Here is a 20,078-nt window from a genome sequence, read left to right as displayed (position 1 = left end):
AGTGACGCGCCGCTCTCGCATACTTTAAGGCTGAAGGTGTCAATAGACGTACTGACATGCCAGTACTGTAAACTAAAGAAGTATGGTCGTCAATATGTGCCAGTACGTGTCTATTGCTAACACCTTCAGCACACAAGCAGCAGTATAGGCAAAGTGGCAGATCGTTTTACTAGTGTGCCCAAATATTATTGCTACGGCTACGCGATTCCTAGTTTAAATTAGTTAAATGTTATTGGTTCAAAGAATGTCCGGCTGAATGGTCGGCCACCACACATTTTCACCTCACCAAATCTGGCCCTCGTTGCAAAAAGTTTGGACACCTCTGTATTAGATTGATAGGAAACATAATACATAGCTTAACTTTGTTTCCTATTTAAGCAGAGCATTCTGTAGTTGTCAATTGCCTTTGGTAATGTATAAACTTGTCTGTGCTGCCGCCCAAAAGGGTGATTACCCAATGTAGCTAGACGTCTATCTTCACTATTGTTTCATCTTGTGTATACTTTATAAAAGGATGATGGGGGAAAAGATTGTGGGACTGCTATTTGGGGGCATGATTTGGGAATGCTAGCCTTGTTTCCTGCCTGCAGCTGCTGTATATGGAGGCAATGTATGCATTACTATTAATTTGTCCTCAATAAGATCATTCTAAAACAGTGGTGTGTGTAACACTTCACCCTGAAAGGTCTTGCTGTGGACTGAAAGATAGGTGTCCTTTTATTGAAAATTACTTTGTGTAATTGACTCCATTTTTGTTTATATTGTTAAAAATATACATTTCAGTGCTTCCTGACCATGTCTTTATATTTTAAGTAGGGTTCAACGTCCACCTACTTCACTTTTTAGTGTGGGCACACGGCATACCATGTGTATATACTTGGATCTATATAATGCGTGTGTAGTCTGTGAAGTATGCAATTCTATTTATGGTTAATAGAAGCCGACCCTGTCCTATTGTCTGTGGAGATCACCATAGTGGGAAGAGGAAGGGGCATTCCTTTTAAGCAAACATCAAGTTCAATGGTTTATATTCAGCTAATGTAGGGCTACTGTAAGTCCTTGTAATACTAAGAATCTTGCTTGACATAATCGCAAAAAAGGTATAGCCTGAGCATAATCCCTAAACTTCATTAAAGGCAGCTGCTTTTTGATAAATCAATTCTAACTGTTGAAATCTGCCAGAGGATTATGGACAAGTGAAACGCTGGGGAAAAAAACTACACCAGAAAGTTGTTTGTTGTGCATGTATTCTGCAGTGTTGACTCTGTTTTAATATATAATATAAGGATAATTAGTGTTGCTGGACCACAACATTCTGACTTCAAAAAACATTGGTGTCGGCAAAAAAAACTAGATATAGCTTTCTGCATTTCCAGTGCAGTAGGGTTTTCTTGGGAGCTGTAGTACAACTATTAAAAGCTGTCTTCCCTAAAATGGAATTCTCCTTCTCTATTCTCTCCACTTCCATCTGAATGATTTGGAAGACTCCATAGTCCTCCACATACATTCCCATAACTTGGGGTATTAGCAGGGGTTTCTTTGTGCTGTTTTTTCCCTGCTTGAAAACACTACAAATGTTCCCGCCTGTAGTCCTCTAACTCAACAGGCATAGTGAACAGCTTATACATAGCCACCTATGAATAGTTACATTAATTACATTATGCCAAGATGACCCCATGCATTTCATTATTGTGGAAATGTACATTCTGGATTCTGTACCATATATATTTGTTTTAAACTAACAGAAATATAATGCAGTGTTGCCCTGCACTGGTAAAACTGCTGTTTGCTTCAGAAACACTATTTATATAAATAAGCTGCTGTGTAGCCATGAAGGCATCTGTTCAAAGGAGGAAAGGCTCAAGTTACACAGCAGATAGCATATAAACTCAGTAGAACATAATGTTATTTGTTATCCACTATTTATCCTGTGCCATATAGCCTTTTTTCAATTTCTGCCATTGCTATTCAGCAGCTTGTTTATATGAAGCAAACACTTTAATATTTCTGAAGCAAACACAAGTTTTACCAGTGCAGGGCAACACTACATGATATTTTTTTGGTGATACTGTTCCTTTAAGATTGTTAAAACAAGGGATGCACCGAATTCGTTAGGTAGTATTTATGATGTATATTTATTGTTAGAAAGCATAGGTATTGTAATATGAACATAGTAACCCTTTGGCTATAGATATGGGACCTATTATACAGAATGCTTGGGACCAGGAGTTTTCTGGATAAGGGATCTTTTCCACAATGTGGGTAAACATACCTTGTCTGCTAAAAATGACTTTAAACCTTACCCAGACACAATAGGATTGCTTTTAAAGGAATACTGTCATGGGGGAAAAATTTTTTTCAAAATTAATCCGTTAATAGTGCTGCTCCAGCAGAATTCTGCTCTAAAATCCATTTCTCAAAAGAGCAAACAGATTTTTTTTTTTATATTCAATTTTGAAATCTGACATGGGGCTAGACATATTGTCAATTTCCCAGCTGCCCCAAGTCATGTGACTTGTGCTTTGATAAACTTCAATCACTCTACTGCTGTACTGCAAGTTGGAGTGATATCGCCCCCTCCCTTTTCCCCCAGCAGCCAAACAAAAGAACAATGGGAAGGTAACCAGATAGCAGCTCCCTAACACAAGATAACAGATGCCTGGTAGATCTAAGAACAGCACTCAATAGTAAAAACCAATGTCCCACTCTGAGACACATTCAGTTACATTGAGAAGGAAAAACAGCAGCCTGCCAGAAAGCATTTCTCTCCTGAAGTGCAGGCACAAGTCACATGACTTGGGGCAGCTGGGAAATTGACAAAATGTCTAGCCCCATGTCAGATTTCAAAATTGAATATAAAAATCTGTTTGCTCTTTTGAGAAATGGACTTCAGTGCAGAATTCTGCTGGAGCAGCACTATTAACTGATTAATTTTGAGAATTTTTTTCCCATGACAGTATCACTTTAAGGTTGTATTTAAGAATGTAGTACAAAGTACTGTGCTATTACAGAGAAAACTGTGAAATCTTTTCAATTATTACTTAAAATGGACAGGAGATTGCCTTCCTGCAACTTAAAACGTTCTGTATAAAGGATCACATACCTGTCCAAAATGGCTTCAGCTGCAGTTTTTTGCACACATGAGATGTGATAAGACTGTGTGCAACGACAAGGAGCTCTTTAAATGATTTGGTCAGACCGTGCATAAATTGACAGAATTTAAAAGGTACTTGTGTCCACAAGCCACCACTTAAACTGCTGTGTCCATCCTGCCTCTAGTTATAAATGGTGTGCACGTTTGTGTATCAATTCTGGATAGCACTGGAGCTACTGCCATCCCAAAGGTGGCAGCATCTCCTGGTTTCCGACAGCAACCCATCAATAGATGCAGTGCAGTTGTCTAAATCGCAAGCGGATATCATTTTGACTAGTGCCACATACCTCCCAATATTTTGGAAATAGAATGAGGGACAGAAACTTGCCGTGCTCTGTGTGGGAAAGCTTTGACCATTCCTGTTTTTGTGGACACACCCCCTAATTACAAATTTCATTTTACAAAATTTGGAAGGTTATAAAAGTTTGAACACATTTCTGTGTCTTTTGTGTTATGTTAACATTAATCATTCATTCAGCACTTTGGAGCTGTGTTTTTCCAGATAACAGGTCTTTATGCAATTAGGATCTTCATACCCAGCACCGGATTTGGCGGGCGCCCCTAGGCTGCGTGGACCTAGCGCCCGCCCACACTACCTCGTGCTGGCATGGGAGAACTGAGGAGCAGCACGTCCCCAGTGCTCCCCATATAGCGACTGGGCGACATGCCGCCCCAAAAAACTTGACGCCTGGGCCTATGTGACCTCGCCACAAATCCGGGCCTTTTCATACCTTGTCTACTAGAAAGTCCTGTAAATATTAAATAAACCCAACAGACTGGTTTTGCTTCCAATAAGGATTAATTATATTTTATTTTGAATTTGGAACAAGGTACTGTTTTATTAGAGAAAAAGGAAATAATTCTTAAAAATGATTTGGATACTAAAGTAAATGTGTAGGAAATGTAGAAAGCACTTCAAGAGCAAATTCTGTAAATTACAACTTTTGTAGATTTTTGGAAGTTTGAAAACCACAGGTTTGGTAAAGACTTGTGCCTTCATAGTTTTACATGCAAAATGCATAATTACCCATTTTGAGTTAGAGGCTGGTTTTGAACTGTGACATTGTGGGGTTAACTTTAGTTTGAGGCACTGATTAATGTTTTTTTGCATGGGCTGTAATCTACTACAACAAATATTGGAGTCTTTAAGAACTACATATTTTGGGTGTCCCTATAGTAGAATATTTGTCTGGCTCTACCTAAGAGCTAGTTGGAGATAAAAGGGATGTAACATCACCTTTTGAGGTGATTCACAGTACCTAGAGATACATTGATCATATATTTATTTTAAATTCAATAACGCAAATCTCAAATGTGTGCTTGTGTGCTTATTTTATTAACTTAAGTCTCAAACATGTTTGCTTGAAAAAACGACTTTTTATTCACTGAAATCACATTTGTCTTATCACTCTTAGGGGTCTATTTATTAAACCTCACATTTTTCTGGTAGTTTTTAGATTTGTGCTCTGAAGCTGCCAAAAATGTGAATTCCAAAATACTCCGTTAAACCTGTTGAAATCATGTAAAAGTCAATGGCAGATGATCCCTTTAAGAATTGGAAACATGTCTACCTTCAGGATTCTCAATAGTCTTGGGCTGCTTGTGCTGTTTTTTTGTGCAATAATCTTATAAATGTCGTCTTGGTGACAATTCGAAAGTCTAACGATTTGAATTGACACATTTTGTTGTACTGGTTTTTTTTTTGAGAAGTTTTATTGGTAAATTAAGGGGATTCAGGTTTGGGAGTGTGGTCAAAATTATAATTTTTTTTTTTTAAATAAAATGAGTATTAGTTTGGAGTTTTAGTAAACCTCTTTAATGCAAAATTTATCTCAAGCTCAAATTAAATTGATTGGGTTGTGGGGAATGTTCTGTAGTTCTTGCTTTATAAAGTTACACTTCTACTTCTACTGTATTTAGAGTGATATATGTTGCAGAAGTAGAACTATGCACAATATCAGGCAGTTCGTTGTCCTGAGAAGACACAATTTCTAGGAATTACAATTAATCTCCCCTTTGTCCTCTAGAGCGCACAATATCAAAGTTTAGCATTCCCAAATTTTAGGATCTGCTTTTCAAATATTCAGTCCCTTGTATAAATAGGGATGTGGTATATAGGTAAATGTATACATATACAGTTTTGCTAAACGTGTTCCCCTCTCAATATGCTATACTACAGTAAATGTTCTGTGTGAAACTAAATGGGAGACGTTGGCTTTTTTTCATTGTCCTGTAACTGCATAGGTTGTCGGATTTTATCAGAGCTGTCAACTCCCCCCGACTCTTATTGGGCGTTACCAGACTTTCAACCTCTGTCCCCTGTCTCCGGCATTCCCCCCCACCCCCTCCATTTCTGACCATCTGATGATTTGGCTGTAAAAATAGTGTGTGCATGTGCTGAACATTTCAGTGACTTCAGTGGAGCGAAGTGCACATGCTTAGCGGCTTCAGGAAAGATTTTGTGCATGAAGTAACCTTTGCTGATGTGACTTCCATGACCTCACAAACCCAACATTTTTCGGTGCTGCACTGTCCCCCAGATTACAGATTTCAAACGGTTGACCGCTCTGTATTATAAAATTTTGGAACATTTACAATGTAAAATCTGATCAAATAGTCGCATGGCTTCATGTCTAATGCATCTACTAATGACTGTCTATTTTAGTGAAGGCTTTATTGGAGGATAAAGTACCATACAGCATTTTATTAAGTCATGTCAGATGCCAAACCTACCAAAACTTTCATGGAGCAAATTTTACTCTCAGAAAGCAGTATGTTGGTCCCTTGCAATCCCCTGCCTGTGTGGTTCTGACTTTTTGAAACACAGCAGAAGCTAGCTTTCTGGACTTGAGAGGCACGGATTTCTGTTGTGGTAGTTAAAAAGTTGGAATCAGACAAATTCTGTTTGCAGCCATAGTCTGAATTTATATGTAGGGGGCACACAGAAAAGTGCACCACACCGGAATTTACCTCTCCACCCAGCCCAATGAGCTTCTTCTGTGGACTCTGCTTTCAGCAGCTATTACTTACAAATAACTTTAAACCCCCACAATTTGTAACCTGTATTATGGTTCATCAAATACAGTAAAATGACTGAACATGCAAGGGCACATGTTCTGAAAGGTAGACTGCATGTCTGTACAGAAACGGGTGATGAAAACTATGCCCCCAATGCAGAACTGAAGGTTCTAGTATGGTATTTAAGTCCAAACAAACAGTGATAGGACTGTTTATATTTTCTGCTTCTGTTGCCTATGACTTCTGAGCCAGGATTGGTTGTCAGGCTCACGTGTGACCAGCTTTATACTACAGGCAAGTGCACACAGTAGATCTTCTGCCTGTGTTTTGTATGCAGACAGATGAAAAACAGATGACATTACAGCAAATACAGGCAGAGGATATGCTGTCTGTACTCTTGACCATAGTTTTACCACTTGTTATCCTACACAATTTGTATTTATTGAGCTAAATAGGGACATCGGAGATTATTTGATCTGGTAATGTATGTATCTAATCTCTTCCAATGACCAAATCTAAGTAGATTCAATTTGTTGTTGACCTGTTGGCTCAAATACAGAGGCCATAACAATTGTGATTAAGATATAAGGCAAAGTGTGTTCAGCACAATCCTTTTTCATTGTACTGTTTAAGATTTTATTTTAGTCTCTAATGGTAACGGATTCTGGCAATAACATTTTATTGTAAAACTTCATGATTGAATGCATATGCATTTAGGGAATTTGGACCCATCTCTTCTGTCTCCCTAATTTAATCTTGTCAAAGATCAACCTGTTCTATTATCTTCTGCCTTGTTACCACGGAAACTTGCCTTTACAGCGTTAACTGAAATAGCCAGTCTTCAGCAGGGCACACTCTGTCTAGCTGGAAGCCAAACTTGCTCATTGGCTGTCTTAATTATGCAGAATGCTTTAACCATTAAAATAGTAGGATATTCGCAGAGATTGTCGCCTGGCAACTAATCGCCTTGTCTTCTGGGCGACCATCTCCCCGAACTGCCTCCTCGTGTCTTCCCATGCGCTGTAATGAAAAGTTGCTGCGCTAAAGCACACAAGGCGCTTGTCAAGTCGCCCGAAGTTTCCTTGTGAGGCAACTAAAAGAGGAAACTTCAAGTGATTTTGGGAGACTGGAGCAACACATGGGTTTTACCACCAGCGATTCACATTATTGCCTATGGGAAAGCTTTAGAGTGCAGGAGATTAGTTGCCCAGAGAAGAAGCGATTTATCACTAGCGATTAATCTTCTGGTGTCACTGCCCTAATGGGCATGTACATTGCTGCAGCAGAACCCCAGCAGTTCATCTTTACGTTTACTTTTAATATGGTATATAAATGACTTATTTTGAGCAACTTTCTCCCCCCCCCCAATATAATTTGCCTTCCTATTCTGCTTCTTTCCAGCTTTACAAAGGTGTAGAGGGGAGGGGAAGTTACTGGTACCAGCAGCCAATACTTGAACTGACTTTGGCTCACAACCTTTTATTATACATACTGCACAAGTAGTCGGCCTACCTATCCCCACCTATTGGTGCTCATACAGGGGGGGGGGGGCAATGGTTGTCTTTACAGCCCTTGGGTCCCCAGATGCTGCTTGTCTAAAACTCCCAGCATGCTTCTACCCATGACTATTTTGAATGCTGGTATTTGTAGTCTAGTAACATACATTGTTGTAAGATTGAGAAACAGGATTGTACAAGATACTCGGCACTTGAATATGCCACTGGGTTGGGGGGTGTTCTACAAAAAATTCACTTCCACTCTACTTATGTCCACCTGTTAAGTTCCTGCAAATGTACTTTTTCTGCTAGGGGGTTGAGATGTCAGAGATGGGAGCCTAAAACTTGTATAGCCATTACATTTCTTATTATTCTTTGTGTTCACCTGATAAATTCCCGTAGACAAGTCTTATTTTCACTGCATACTTGGGACAGTTTGCTGCAAAGTAAACAATTTCTGTTATGTTGAAATATAGTGCCTTGCAAAAATATTCACCCCCTCTTGGCATTTTTCATGTTTTGTTGCCTCATAACCTGGAATTAAAATGGATTGTTTGAGAGTTTGCCATTTCATTTACAGAACAAGCCTACAACATTGAAGATTTTTTTTTTATTGTGAAGCAAACCACAAATACAACAAAATAACAAATCTTCAGCATGTATAACTGTTCACCCCCCCCTAAAGTCAGTACTTTGTAGAGCCACCTTTTGCGGCAATTACAGCTGCAAGTCGCTTTGGATAAATCTCTTTTAAGCTTGCCACATCTTGCCGCTGGGACTTTTGCCCATTCCTCAAGGCAAAACTGCTCGAGCTCCTTCATGTTGGATGGTTTACGCTTTTGAGCATCAATCTTCAAGTCTAACCACAGATTCTGAATTGGATTGAGGTCTGGACTTTGACTAGGCCATTTCAACGCATTTAAGTGTTTCCCCTTAAGCCACTCGAGTGCTGATTTAGCAGTATGCTTCGGGTCATTGTCCTGCTGGAAGGTGAACCTCCATCCCAGCCTCAAATCACAGGCAGACTAACACCGGTTTTGCTCAAGAATATCTCTTTATTTAGCACCATCCATCTTTCCCTCGACTCGGGCCAGTTTCTCAGTCCCAGCTGCTGAAAAACATCCCCACAGCATGATGCTGCCAGCACTATGTTTCACTGTGGCGATGGTGTTCTTGGAGTGATGGGGATGTGTTGGGTTTGCGCCAGACATAACATTTTCCTTGGTGGCTGAAAAGTTCAATTTAAGTCTCCTCTGACCAGAGCACCTTCCTCCATATGGGAAGTCGCCTACATGTCTTTTGGCAAACTCAAAACGTGCCTTATTAGCTTTAACTCTAAGTAATAGCCTTTATTCTGGACACTCTATGGAGTGTACATCTTATTGTGGTCCTATGGACAGATACTCCAGTCTCTGCTGTGGAACTCTGCAACTCCTTCATGGTTACCTTTGGTCTCTGTGCTGCCTCTCTTCTTAATTCCCAATGGGGTGAATACTTTTGCAATGCATTGTACATTCAGTTTTTCTGTTGCCATTTGTTTCTGTTGAAAAGCCTTTTGTAAACGCTGTTTTCCTGTAAGTTTGGAGTGGCCTGCATTTGTGGTGCGTCCTCTGCTTATTACCCCAAAATGTGTGTGTGTGAGCAGAATAACTATATAAATATGTATTGGCAAGTTGGGAACAACCTAGCATACTGGACTGAAAGGGTTGTGACAAATCCTAGCATTTCTTTTTGCTATTTAATTGTTCCCTTTTTTGACAGCTTGAGAAAACCTGTGCTTATTTGTAATGCTGTGGTTTTGACACTTACAGTATGTATCTATAAAAATATTTACTGTGGCAAACTGATATTTACAGACATGCTTGAAAAGCAGGTTTTTTTTTATTGGTGTTTGTAGCACAGCATAGATGCAAATGTCTGTCTCACATGTCTTTCTAGTTCAAGGATGGTCAACACCAAAATCTCTGGTAAGTGATCGTGTAGGCTGTTGGGAAGCCAACATATGGACGTGACCATTTTTTTTCTTTAGTGTGGAGGCTATATTTATGACTTTAAAATGCATAATCAAATGCTAATCAAGGGAGGACCATAACATTGTTTCACTCAGGAATTCCCTTCTGTTTTTTTACTTATGCTTATAAATATCACAATAACTAAGTTGGGGAATCATTTTCCTTTGAGCTCATAACTTTTGAGGAAGCTGCTTTAAAAGGAAACATTACCTAAAAATATTGTAGTGCAGCTTTATGTAATTTTTTGAAGCAGCTCTTGTCATACCTATTCAAATTCATATATAAATATTAAAGGGGGGTTGTACACCTTCAAATCTTGTTTAGTTGTTTTCAGATTGTGTTCACCTTAAATAGACTTTTTTTCAAATGCTTTCCATCTTTTATTTTTTTTACCTACTTCACACAATTGAAGTTTAAAGTGTAATGTTCCTGCTCTTGGGTTTTGGTCTGGCAGGAGATCCAGGAGAATTCTCAACTGTTAATTTCCTAAATTTAATTTATAAATTTAGTTTATACATTTCTCAGCTGTATCTGTGGAATATTATCAACTATTGTATCAATTCTAACAGCTGCCTTTAAAGGGATACAGTCATGGGGAAAACATGATTTTTTTTTTTTTTTTCTTAAAACGCATCAGTTAATAGTGCTGCACTGGAATCCATTTTTCAAAAGAGCAAACAGATTTTGTTATATTCAATTTTGAAATCTGACATGGGGGCTAGACATATTGTCAGTATCTCAAAATTCAGTGGGGGGAGTTAGTGGAAGCAATCTTAAAGGAAAACTATACCCCCAAAATGAATACTTAAGCAACAGTTTATATCAAATTGAACGACATATTAAAGAATCTTACCAAACTGGAATATATATTTACATAAATATTGCCCTTTTACATCTCTTGCCTTGAACCACTATTTCGTGACTCTATCTGTGCTGCCTCAGATCACCTGACCAAAAATACTAAAACACTAACTGTAACAGGAAGAAGTGAGGAAGCAAAAGGCAGAACTGTCTGTTAATTGGCTCATGTGACCTTACATGTGGTTTGTATGTGTGCACAGTGAATCTTACGATCTCAGGGGGCGGCCCTTATTTTTTAAAATGGCAATTTTCTATTTATGATTACCCAATGGCACATACTACTAAAAAAGTATATTACTATGATAATGGTTCATTTACATGAAGCAGGGTTTTACACATGAGCTGTTTTACTCAGTATCTTTTAATAGAGACCTACATTGTTTGGGGGGGTATAGTTTTCCTTTAAGGCTAAATCAAAATATATTTAAATATAATGGAAGTGCTACTTACAATACACTTCCCTGGTCCCCTGTCTCATAAGTAATTCAATATAAATGCAAATGCATATGTTTACAAAACAGGGGTTTTTAGTTACAAAGTTATGATCATAAAGTTGAAAAGCCACCATACCATGTCAAGTAAGTTAGGGACCGCCATATGGGGTTTACCGTGATGTGGTATGGTGAAATCACCAACTCCCCCCCCCCCCCCCAAGCAGCCTAACAGAACAATGGGAAGGTAACAAGATAGCAGCTCCCTATCACAAGAGAACAGCACTTAATAGTAAAACCCAAGTCCCGCTGAGACTGATTAAGTTACATTGAGTAGGAGATGTAACAGCCTGTCTGAAAATAGTTTCATCCTAAAGTGCAGGCATAAGTCACATAATTGGGGCAGCTGGGAAACTGACCGATTTCAAAATTGAATATGAAAAAATCTGTTTGCTCTTTTGAGAAATGGATTTCAGTACAGAATTCTGCTGGAGCAGCACTATTAACTGATGTGTTTTGAAAAAAACATAAGTTTTCCCATGACGGTATCCCTTTAATGACACTCAGGGATTCTGCTCAGCAGGGACAAAGATAACAAATGTATGAATGAAATATATCGATTTAGAACAGTTAGTTGGCAACCCCCCCCCTCCCAGAGCTGTTTTAGGTGTAAAATGAAACTTTACATTTCAATATTAGAAAAGCGGTCACAAATAAATAGAAAGTAATTGGAAACTCTTTTTCTGGTCTTTTTTTCTGTATCTATCCAAAACCAACTGAACTGAAAAAAGTATTTGAAGGTAAACAAATCCTTTAATAAATGCCACTGATTGTTTTGGAAATGTGCATACTAGACTATAATTTTTATGAGGTTATTTTACCTTTGCTCAGGCACTTCACAGCATCTAAGGCAAAACTGTAACTTCTTGAGGTTTGCTGCTTTTAGTCTCTCCTAGAAGACCTTGCCATTAAACTTTTTGCAATGCTTATTTAACTGCAGTGTTACCATGAAAGAAGAGGTGTGGGTATTTTTCCCCCTGCACTTTGTTAATGGACTATTTAATTGACTTGCTTTATTTACTTGAGAAAAGCTCCTATGTTCTTTAATCCTCCCCCATCCCAGTATTCTAGGAATGTACCAGTCGTGCTGGGCTATTAACATTACTAATGAGGGATACCATTCTGTACCCGACAAAGGCCCATGTCTGTCTTTCAGGGAAAGTAAATATTTACTGTATATGAACTATCGGTATCTTCAGTTAACTAGCCCACTGGAATGACCTTTCCTCAACCTTTTCTGATAAAACATGATATTGTTTTCTTTCTCTGTAGTTTAGAATGTGTAACCTGGCCCTATTTTATTTAAAAAATAAAAAATCCCCTACAATAGTTGTCCAACTGGTTGGGTGGGGAGGGCTGGTTGACAACCCTGCATATATAAATGGTTCTTATTGTTGTAGCTAAGGTACAGCTGCAAAGAAACCACAGAAAAATAAATTGTTTAACTCCCCCCTCCTTTTCCCCAACCATCTGCATTTAGATCTGGTCTTCTTTCCAAAAGAAAATTAAGACATGCATACATGGTATTTACTTGAAAGCACTATATAGCACACATTCTAATTCTAAGACACTGTTAGGGCAGTGGCCTATGAGATCTCCCGAAAATGCATCTCCATTGGAAATAACTGAAATCATTGGCAATAAAACCTACATATAGCAAAGTTGCCACAAGCTTCTTCCTGAGGCAACTTCGGATGAATGAAACAATGTTACAGGCATAGTTACATAGTTTAAATTGGGTTGAAAAAAGACATTCCATGTCCAACCCCTCCAAATGAAAACCCAGCATCCATACACACCCCCTCCTACTTTCACACAAATTCTATATACCTATACTAACTATAGAGTTTAGTATCACAATAGCCTTTGATATTCTGTCTGTCCAAAAAATCATCCAAGCCATTCTTAAAGGCATTAACTGAATCAGCCATCACAACATCACCCGGCAGTGCATTCCACAACCTCACTGTCCTGACTGTGAAGAACCTCCTACGTTGCTTCAAATGAAAGTTCTTTTCTTCTAGTCTGAAGGGGTGGCCTCTGGTGCGGTGATCCTCTTTATGGGTAAAAAGGTCCCCCTGCTATTTGTCTATAATGTCCTCTAATGTACTTGTAAAGTGTAATCATGTCCCCTCGCAAGCGTCTTTTTTCCAGAGAAAACAACCTCAACCGTGACAATCTACCCTCATAATTTAAGTCTTCCATCCCTCTAACCAGTTTAGTTGCATGTCTCTGCACTCACTCCAGCTCATTTATATCCCTCTTTAGGACTGGAGTCCAAAACTGCACTGCATACTCCAGATGAGGCCTTACCAGGGACCTATAAAGAGGCATAATTATGTTTTCATCCCTTGAGTTAATGCCCTTTTTTATGCAAGACAGAATGTCATTTGCTTTAGTAGCCACAGGATGACACTGCCCGGAGTTAGACAACTTATCTACAAAAACCCCTAGATCCTTCTCATTTAAGGAAACTCACAACACACTGCCATTTAGTGTATAACTTGCATTTATATTTTTGCCAAAGGGCATAACCTTGCATTTATCAACATTGAACCTCATTTTCCAGTTTACTGGCCAGTTTTCCAACTTAGACAAATCACTCTGTGGTTTGTGGCAGCATCCTGCATGGAACCTATAGTTCTGCACAATTTAGTATCATCTGCAAAAATAGAAACTGTACTTTCAATGCTCACCTCCGGGTAATTAATAAACAAGTTAAAAAGCAAGGGACCTAGTACAGAGCCCTGTGGTACTCCACTAACACTGGTCCAATTAGAAAATGATCCATTTACCACCACTCTTTGTAGTCTTATCTTTTAGCCAGTTCTCTATCCAGGTACAAATACTATGTTCCAGGCCAACATTACTTAATTTAACCAGTAATCTTTTGTGTGGAACTATATCAAATGCTTTAGCAAAGTCTAAGTAAATCACATCCACTGCCATCCCAGAATCGAGGTACCCGCTTACCTTCTCATAAAAAGAAATGAAGTTAGTCTGGCAAGATCTATTACGCATAAAACCATGCTGGCATACACTCGTAGTATTATGATTTGCAATGCATTGGTTTTAGTTGATTTCAGTTATTTCCAATGGACAGGCCCAGACTGGCAATCTGTGGGTTCTGGCAAATGCCAGAGGGGCTGCTGTATGGTTCCATAGAAAGTTACCTGGTAGGGGGCTGTTTGGGCCTCTGTGCACTTGGAATAGAAGGGCCTATTGTGATGTCCAGGCCTGCCAATGGAGACACATTTTCAGGAGTTTTTTTTTTCAAGGGGGACAACCCTTCCCCCCCCCCCTCCCAGTCACCACGGCCCATATTTTCTGGATAAGTGGCCTTTCTATAGCTTACCACTATATGCAGAGGGTACTAATAACTTTAACATAACAAACCACAATAGGATTGTTTGGCCACCGACATAAATTTGTATTGTATATATTTAAGGAAAAAGGAGTGCCAACTGTTAATGCTCATTATTTGTTTTGACACCACTGCTTTAAACCAAAGCCCTAGGGGGAGGAAAAAAAGAAAACGGGGGGGGCTGAGTCCAGGTACACCAAAAATTAAGTACAAATGGTTTGATACTCAAAGGGTAAAATGTGAATGATCTTCTAGCTCCAAGTGTTCCATGTGGGGTGCTGCCTTTGGTCCCAATCAAACAGTCTGCAAATAAACAAAAAAGGGGCACACTCACATTGTGTAAAACTATCTTTGCTGTTAGTCAAAAATCTATATTGCACTTACAATTTCACAGAGAATCAGAAAGGTCTAAATCAGTAAGGTCCATTAAATATCTTCCCAGTGCGTGTTTGTCATATTCTAACTTTCTAGAGAATGGTGGGGTGCTGAAAATTTACTTTTTTGATGAATGATTATTCCCTGCAAAATTGTGCAATATAGCCTAATTTGAATAAAGATGGTGATACAATTTTACACAATGGGAAAGTGCCCCTTTTAGGTTGATGAATTAATATTGACCAAGTACAAGAGAGGAATTCATGAATGGTTTTCCTTAATATGAAAATGGCATTACTATATCTTGGAGCTTTCTAGATACCAGAGCCTGTACATGGGACCTGTTATTGGGGAAAACCCCAGGTGCGTAAGCATTCTAGATACGGGGTCTTTCTATAATTTGGTGCACCATACTTTAAATTGATTAAAAAATCATTTAAACTTTAAACTCAATTGGATTGTTTTGCCTCCAATAAGGATTAATTACATCTTGGGGGTCCATGTATTAGGTTGTTCATTAGAGCTAAAAAGAGAGCACTTTTAGGAATATGAACTATTTGAATAGTCTATGGGAGACAGCCTGCCTCTAATTCAGAATTTCTGGATAACTGATCCCATACCTGTATTAACATTTTTTTTTTTTTTTTATAACTTTCTTTTTATTAAGATTTTAAGAAAATATATTTCCATAGAAAACATTGCAAAAATAAAGAGTACAAAAACAAAAATTGTCCAGTGGGCAAGAGGTAAACATATACAGGTACATCAGAGTAGTATAGTGAACACCCAGCAAACCCGAGGATGCATCCAAGTGACATTTCCATGAAACATACATAAAAGTTAACAGTGGGGCACAAAGTGTTCAGTAATAAAGGTAAACCTAGGGAGAACTATATTGCTTTATGAAAGAGGCAAATTGCAGAAACTCAAATCAGTGGCTATATCTCCTCGTATCCCCCTCGGGCACAGTGAGTTCTTAGTTCTTAGGCACCCTGACCCCAATACGTTCCAGCCCCACCAATTCTCCTACCATAGGAGATCAGTCCAATGGTCTGGATACAAGATATAGTAGCCGCCCGGCACTCCGGACTAAGTCACCCGCAGTGGTCCCCCCAGTTGGGCGGTGTCCCAGCTACACCAAATTTTGTTAAAGTTATCAATAGTATCATTTCACCTGTATTAACATTTTTTTTCCCTCCTCTAGCAACAACAACCTTATGTGAAGAGAGTCAGTTTCAGTGTGGGAATGGACGCTGCATTACTTCACTGTGGAAATGTGATGGAGATGAAGACTGCTCTGATGGAAGCGACGAGAGCTCATGTGGTAAATTGGCTCTGTTCAAATATATCATATGTCTAATAAAACTATATTTTTTACTTTCCTCCTCCGCCCTAATTTGAGTCCCTGTATTTCTGGTGAAAGTTTCTGTGCTGTACACCTATATTGCACAGACTAGAAAACACGATGCTAGAGCATTGTTTGTCAATGTAGCAACCATTCAATTAGAGCAATAATGGCATATGCTTTAACTAGCACTTGGGCCAGGGCCTACTAGCTCAAGATAAAACAGATCTGCACAGAGCTCATTATTTACAACTGAGAATCTTTGGAATGTACAATACCGAAATTGCAACAAAGAGTGCACATTGTAAGTAACTTTTTTTTTTTCTCGCCCCCCCAACCTTTTGAATTTTGTTTTCATTTCTCAGTGAAGAAAACCTGTGCAGAATCTGACTTTGTTTGTCGTAATGGACAGTGTGTTCCTAGCCGATGGGAGTGTGATGGAGACCCAGACTGTGAAGATGGATCAGATGAAACACCAGAGCTATGTTGTGAGCACTTATCTTCTGTCACCTTTTACACTTGTGTAGTGTTTTCTTGGCAGTGCCAAGGTGGCGTTTTGCACATACATGCTGAATTTTATGTAGCCGCATTCAAACAAACTGTAAAAGTGCATAAGGCCAGATAATGCCACAATGGCTTAATAGATTGTTTTAACAAGTGGCACTTTAATAAACCAAACGCTACTATGAATAAGCAGTTGAAGCATATACCACTTGAGGTTTAAAGTGTTTTTGCTTACTCGTATCTTTGCAACTTTTATTTTATTTGTAAGTAAATTAAAAAAGCCCTATGGTGTGGTGAAAAGTTGCAAAGCACAGAATTGTAATTGCTTAAGTGCCATGCAGCATGACTTACATGAAAACACATTTTTCTAATCTTGGCCTAAAATGCCATTTAACTTTTTTTTTTTTTTTTTCTTCTGATCAAAATATATGGCATTGGACGTAGTGGGATCCCTGGAATTACATGATTTAGCAACGCATGCAACTTTTAAATTCAGTAGCCGACCGGTGTATACAGTATTTTCAATTCAGCAAAAATGTCATTTAATAGCTGGTCAGTAACTAGTAACATGTTTTACACTATGCTGAATTAACCAGGTGATAGTTTACACGGTTACTTTGGGATGGGTTAAAATGTAATTGTTATCTTTCAGATATGAGGACATGCAGAGCTACTGAAATCGGTTGTGGTGTGCGTTCAACACAGTGCATTCCCCTCTCCTGGAAATGTGATGGCGAGCGTGACTGTGCAAATGCAGAGGATGAAGAGAACTGTGGTAAGGGCAAGACTGCTGTCATTCTGTAGGACATGGGTACTTGTATCCATTTCCTTGCTACATTCATACATACAACTCGTTTATATTTATATCCCTGCTTCCCATTCCCACATATTGTGGCCTCCATGTCTACTCTGCAGTTAAGAGATTAGCATTCACAAAAGTCCTTCACATTTTCACGCATTATGGTAACCTTCAGCTGGAGCCAGGTAACCAAAATGTATGTCTTTGAAATGTGGGAAGAATATTATGCCTTGGGGAAAATCCACAAAGGCACAAAAACATCACTCCTTACAAATGGTGCCAAGACCAGATTAAAACTCAGGGCAGAGCTACAAGGCAAAGGTGAAGATTACCTATCAAAGTATAGTAACAAAAACAAAGATGGCATTTACAATTATTGAGATACCACATCTTCCCTCAAAGCATTTTCACTTCACATTAACTTTAATTTCCCTTAAACGGTTTGTCACTAAATTTTTTTTTTTTTTCCTTGCCTGCCTTCAGTGCATGGAAGTAGTCACTGCGTCTTGTATTCTAGAGCAGGGGTTGAGAGTGTGATTTAGAAAGGTATTAAATCAGTAATGCAGCAATGGACAGGTGTCCTTTACAGGTAATTTACAGCATAATTCCCGTAGTTCTGCTTGTTTTCATACTGCCAAGATGTATGCAAAATGGCATATTGGGATGTGTAATGCCCCTTTTTAAGGTGTAATGCCCCTTTTTAAGGTGTGTGTGTATATAAATTTTGTGACAGACTACTCTTGCATATTCTAGCCTAGCCTTTAATTTGTGGCTGCCTTTTTGAATAAAAAGGTGGTGGTCTTCATGGTTAGGGTTGCCATGCAGCACTGAAGTATAAAATGATTTTGCTGACCTTGATTAAATATATTGAAGCTACAACTGACTTACAACATTACCAAATATGTATCCATGTCCTTCAAGGGGATTATATCCGCTGTGGTTAAAATCTGGACAATCTGACGTTATGGCACATATACAAACTACAGTAAAGGTGCATTTTCAAGCTGTACAGGGTAATGTTCTCTGGTCTCGGTCAGCATTTTGACATTTAAGTTAGTCCCTTAAATATCATGCTGTTATTGCCAGGTAAATGCGTGTCCCCTAATCAAACAAGATATAACCTGTGTCTATAAACCACTTGATCAGACAATGCACCATTTATGGGAACATTTTTGTTTGCATAGTTCATTAGGGATTTTTTTTTTTTTCTTTAAACATGATTTTTCTTATAACATGGCTTTCTTTATTATGTAAGTTACTTAATTAATGTGTATTCTCAACTCCTAAACACGTATATTGAGAGAGTCTTAGTCTCTTCACATAATCTTTAAAATTAGTGTATGAATTGCTTGTTAGAATGACTGCTTAGCTGATGAGAGCACTCAAAGGGTGGCAAATCTGCTGTATATAGCCAATTTAAGTCACAAATACATGTTATACTTATGTTTTTTGCAGGAAGAGTCTTCAATAACCCTTTTTGGAAAATGTGCAACAAATGCTCATAGGACTTAATTTGTTTAGTTTTAATTGCCCTGTTTTTGCTAGTGAAGGTCAAGATACACTATACTACAGAAACACAATGTAACTTCACTATGCTAACTGTAATGCATGTGTTGATGGCTGCTGCTGAAATGCTCACTAGGTGAAATTGTGATGAATGGGTAAGCAGTGAGGTGTCTCTAGATTTCAGTGGGCAGCTGCCCAGTAGCTAGATTTGTTTTTTTTTTAGACTGAAGAAAGTTTGATGCTTTTCAGGTAAGAAATCTTACATTTGCAAGTGGATAATTAACATAACAGCCTGCAACCATGCACGCTTGTGTAAATTCTATTTTGGCAATTTTTGGGCGATAGAAAATTAATTTATATATACACTGTGTATATGGGCAAGAGCAGAAATGTAAAGGTTGTGTACATAGTACAGTAGCGTGAAAAAGGCAAAGTGAAATAAAGGAATTTCTGTGTGTAATTAACATTAATTTAAATTGAACTGGGTGATGCATTCTGGGACTCAAAAGTCCCAGCCAGGGTACTGGCTTTTATATTTTGTTTGACAAATATATACTGCGTGAAGTGACTTAAGATGGCTACACAGAGTGATGTATAATTTATTCTACCCTGCTCTTCCCTAGGAAATATAACTTGTAGTCCATCTGAGTTCACTTGCTCCAGCGGCCGTTGCATTTCCAGCACTTTTGTCTGCAATGGCCAGAATGACTGCAGTGATGGAAGTGATGAAGTGAACTGTGTTCCTCCTACATGTGGCGCTCATGAGTTTCAGTGCAAGAATTTCTCCTGCATCCCTCTTGGCTGGGTTTGTGATGATGAGCCGGACTGTGCAGACCACTCTGACGAGTCACTGGAGCAGTGCGGTCGCCAGCCCATTGCTCCCCAGAGGTGCAGTGCCAATGAAATGCCTTGTGGCTCTGGAGAATGCATTCACAAAAAGTGGCGCTGTGATGGAGACGCAGATTGCAAGGACAAGAGTGATGAGATAAATTGCCGTAAGTCTTTAGTGGTGCTGGCCATTTACATTAATCTTGGAAAAGTTCACCTAATTTATAAAATAAAGACACTGCATACAGTATTGTATACCTTGTGTGTGTATACACTACCTACACTTAAAGGGAATGTTTGCCTTAAAATCGACACTTGGTATGAT

At 38.7% G+C, this 20,078-nt stretch overlaps 1 protein-coding gene across 3 annotated transcripts in view; it reads left to right on the top strand.

The window, feature by feature from the left end:
- Window positions 1-20,078, top strand: part of vldlr.S (very low density lipoprotein receptor S homeolog) — a 42,643-nt gene that overhangs the window by 7,102 nt on the left and 15,463 nt on the right. For all 3 annotated transcript variants that reach the window (XM_018241608.2, XM_041574424.1, NM_001090699.1), the window contains 4 exon segments: window positions 15,976-16,095; window positions 16,482-16,604; window positions 17,273-17,395; window positions 19,549-19,920. In XM_018241608.2, the coding sequence (XP_018097097.1) occupies window positions 15,976-16,095; window positions 16,482-16,604; window positions 17,273-17,395; window positions 19,549-19,920 (738 nt within the window).

This window comes from Xenopus laevis, chromosome 1S (assembly GCF_017654675.1).
Source record: "Xenopus laevis strain J_2021 chromosome 1S, Xenopus_laevis_v10.1, whole genome shotgun sequence".
Taxonomy (NCBI): Eukaryota; Metazoa; Chordata; class Amphibia; order Anura; family Pipidae; genus Xenopus; species Xenopus laevis.
Note: the sequence above shows the minus strand (reverse complement) of the source record. Positions and strands in the feature narration are given on the sequence as shown.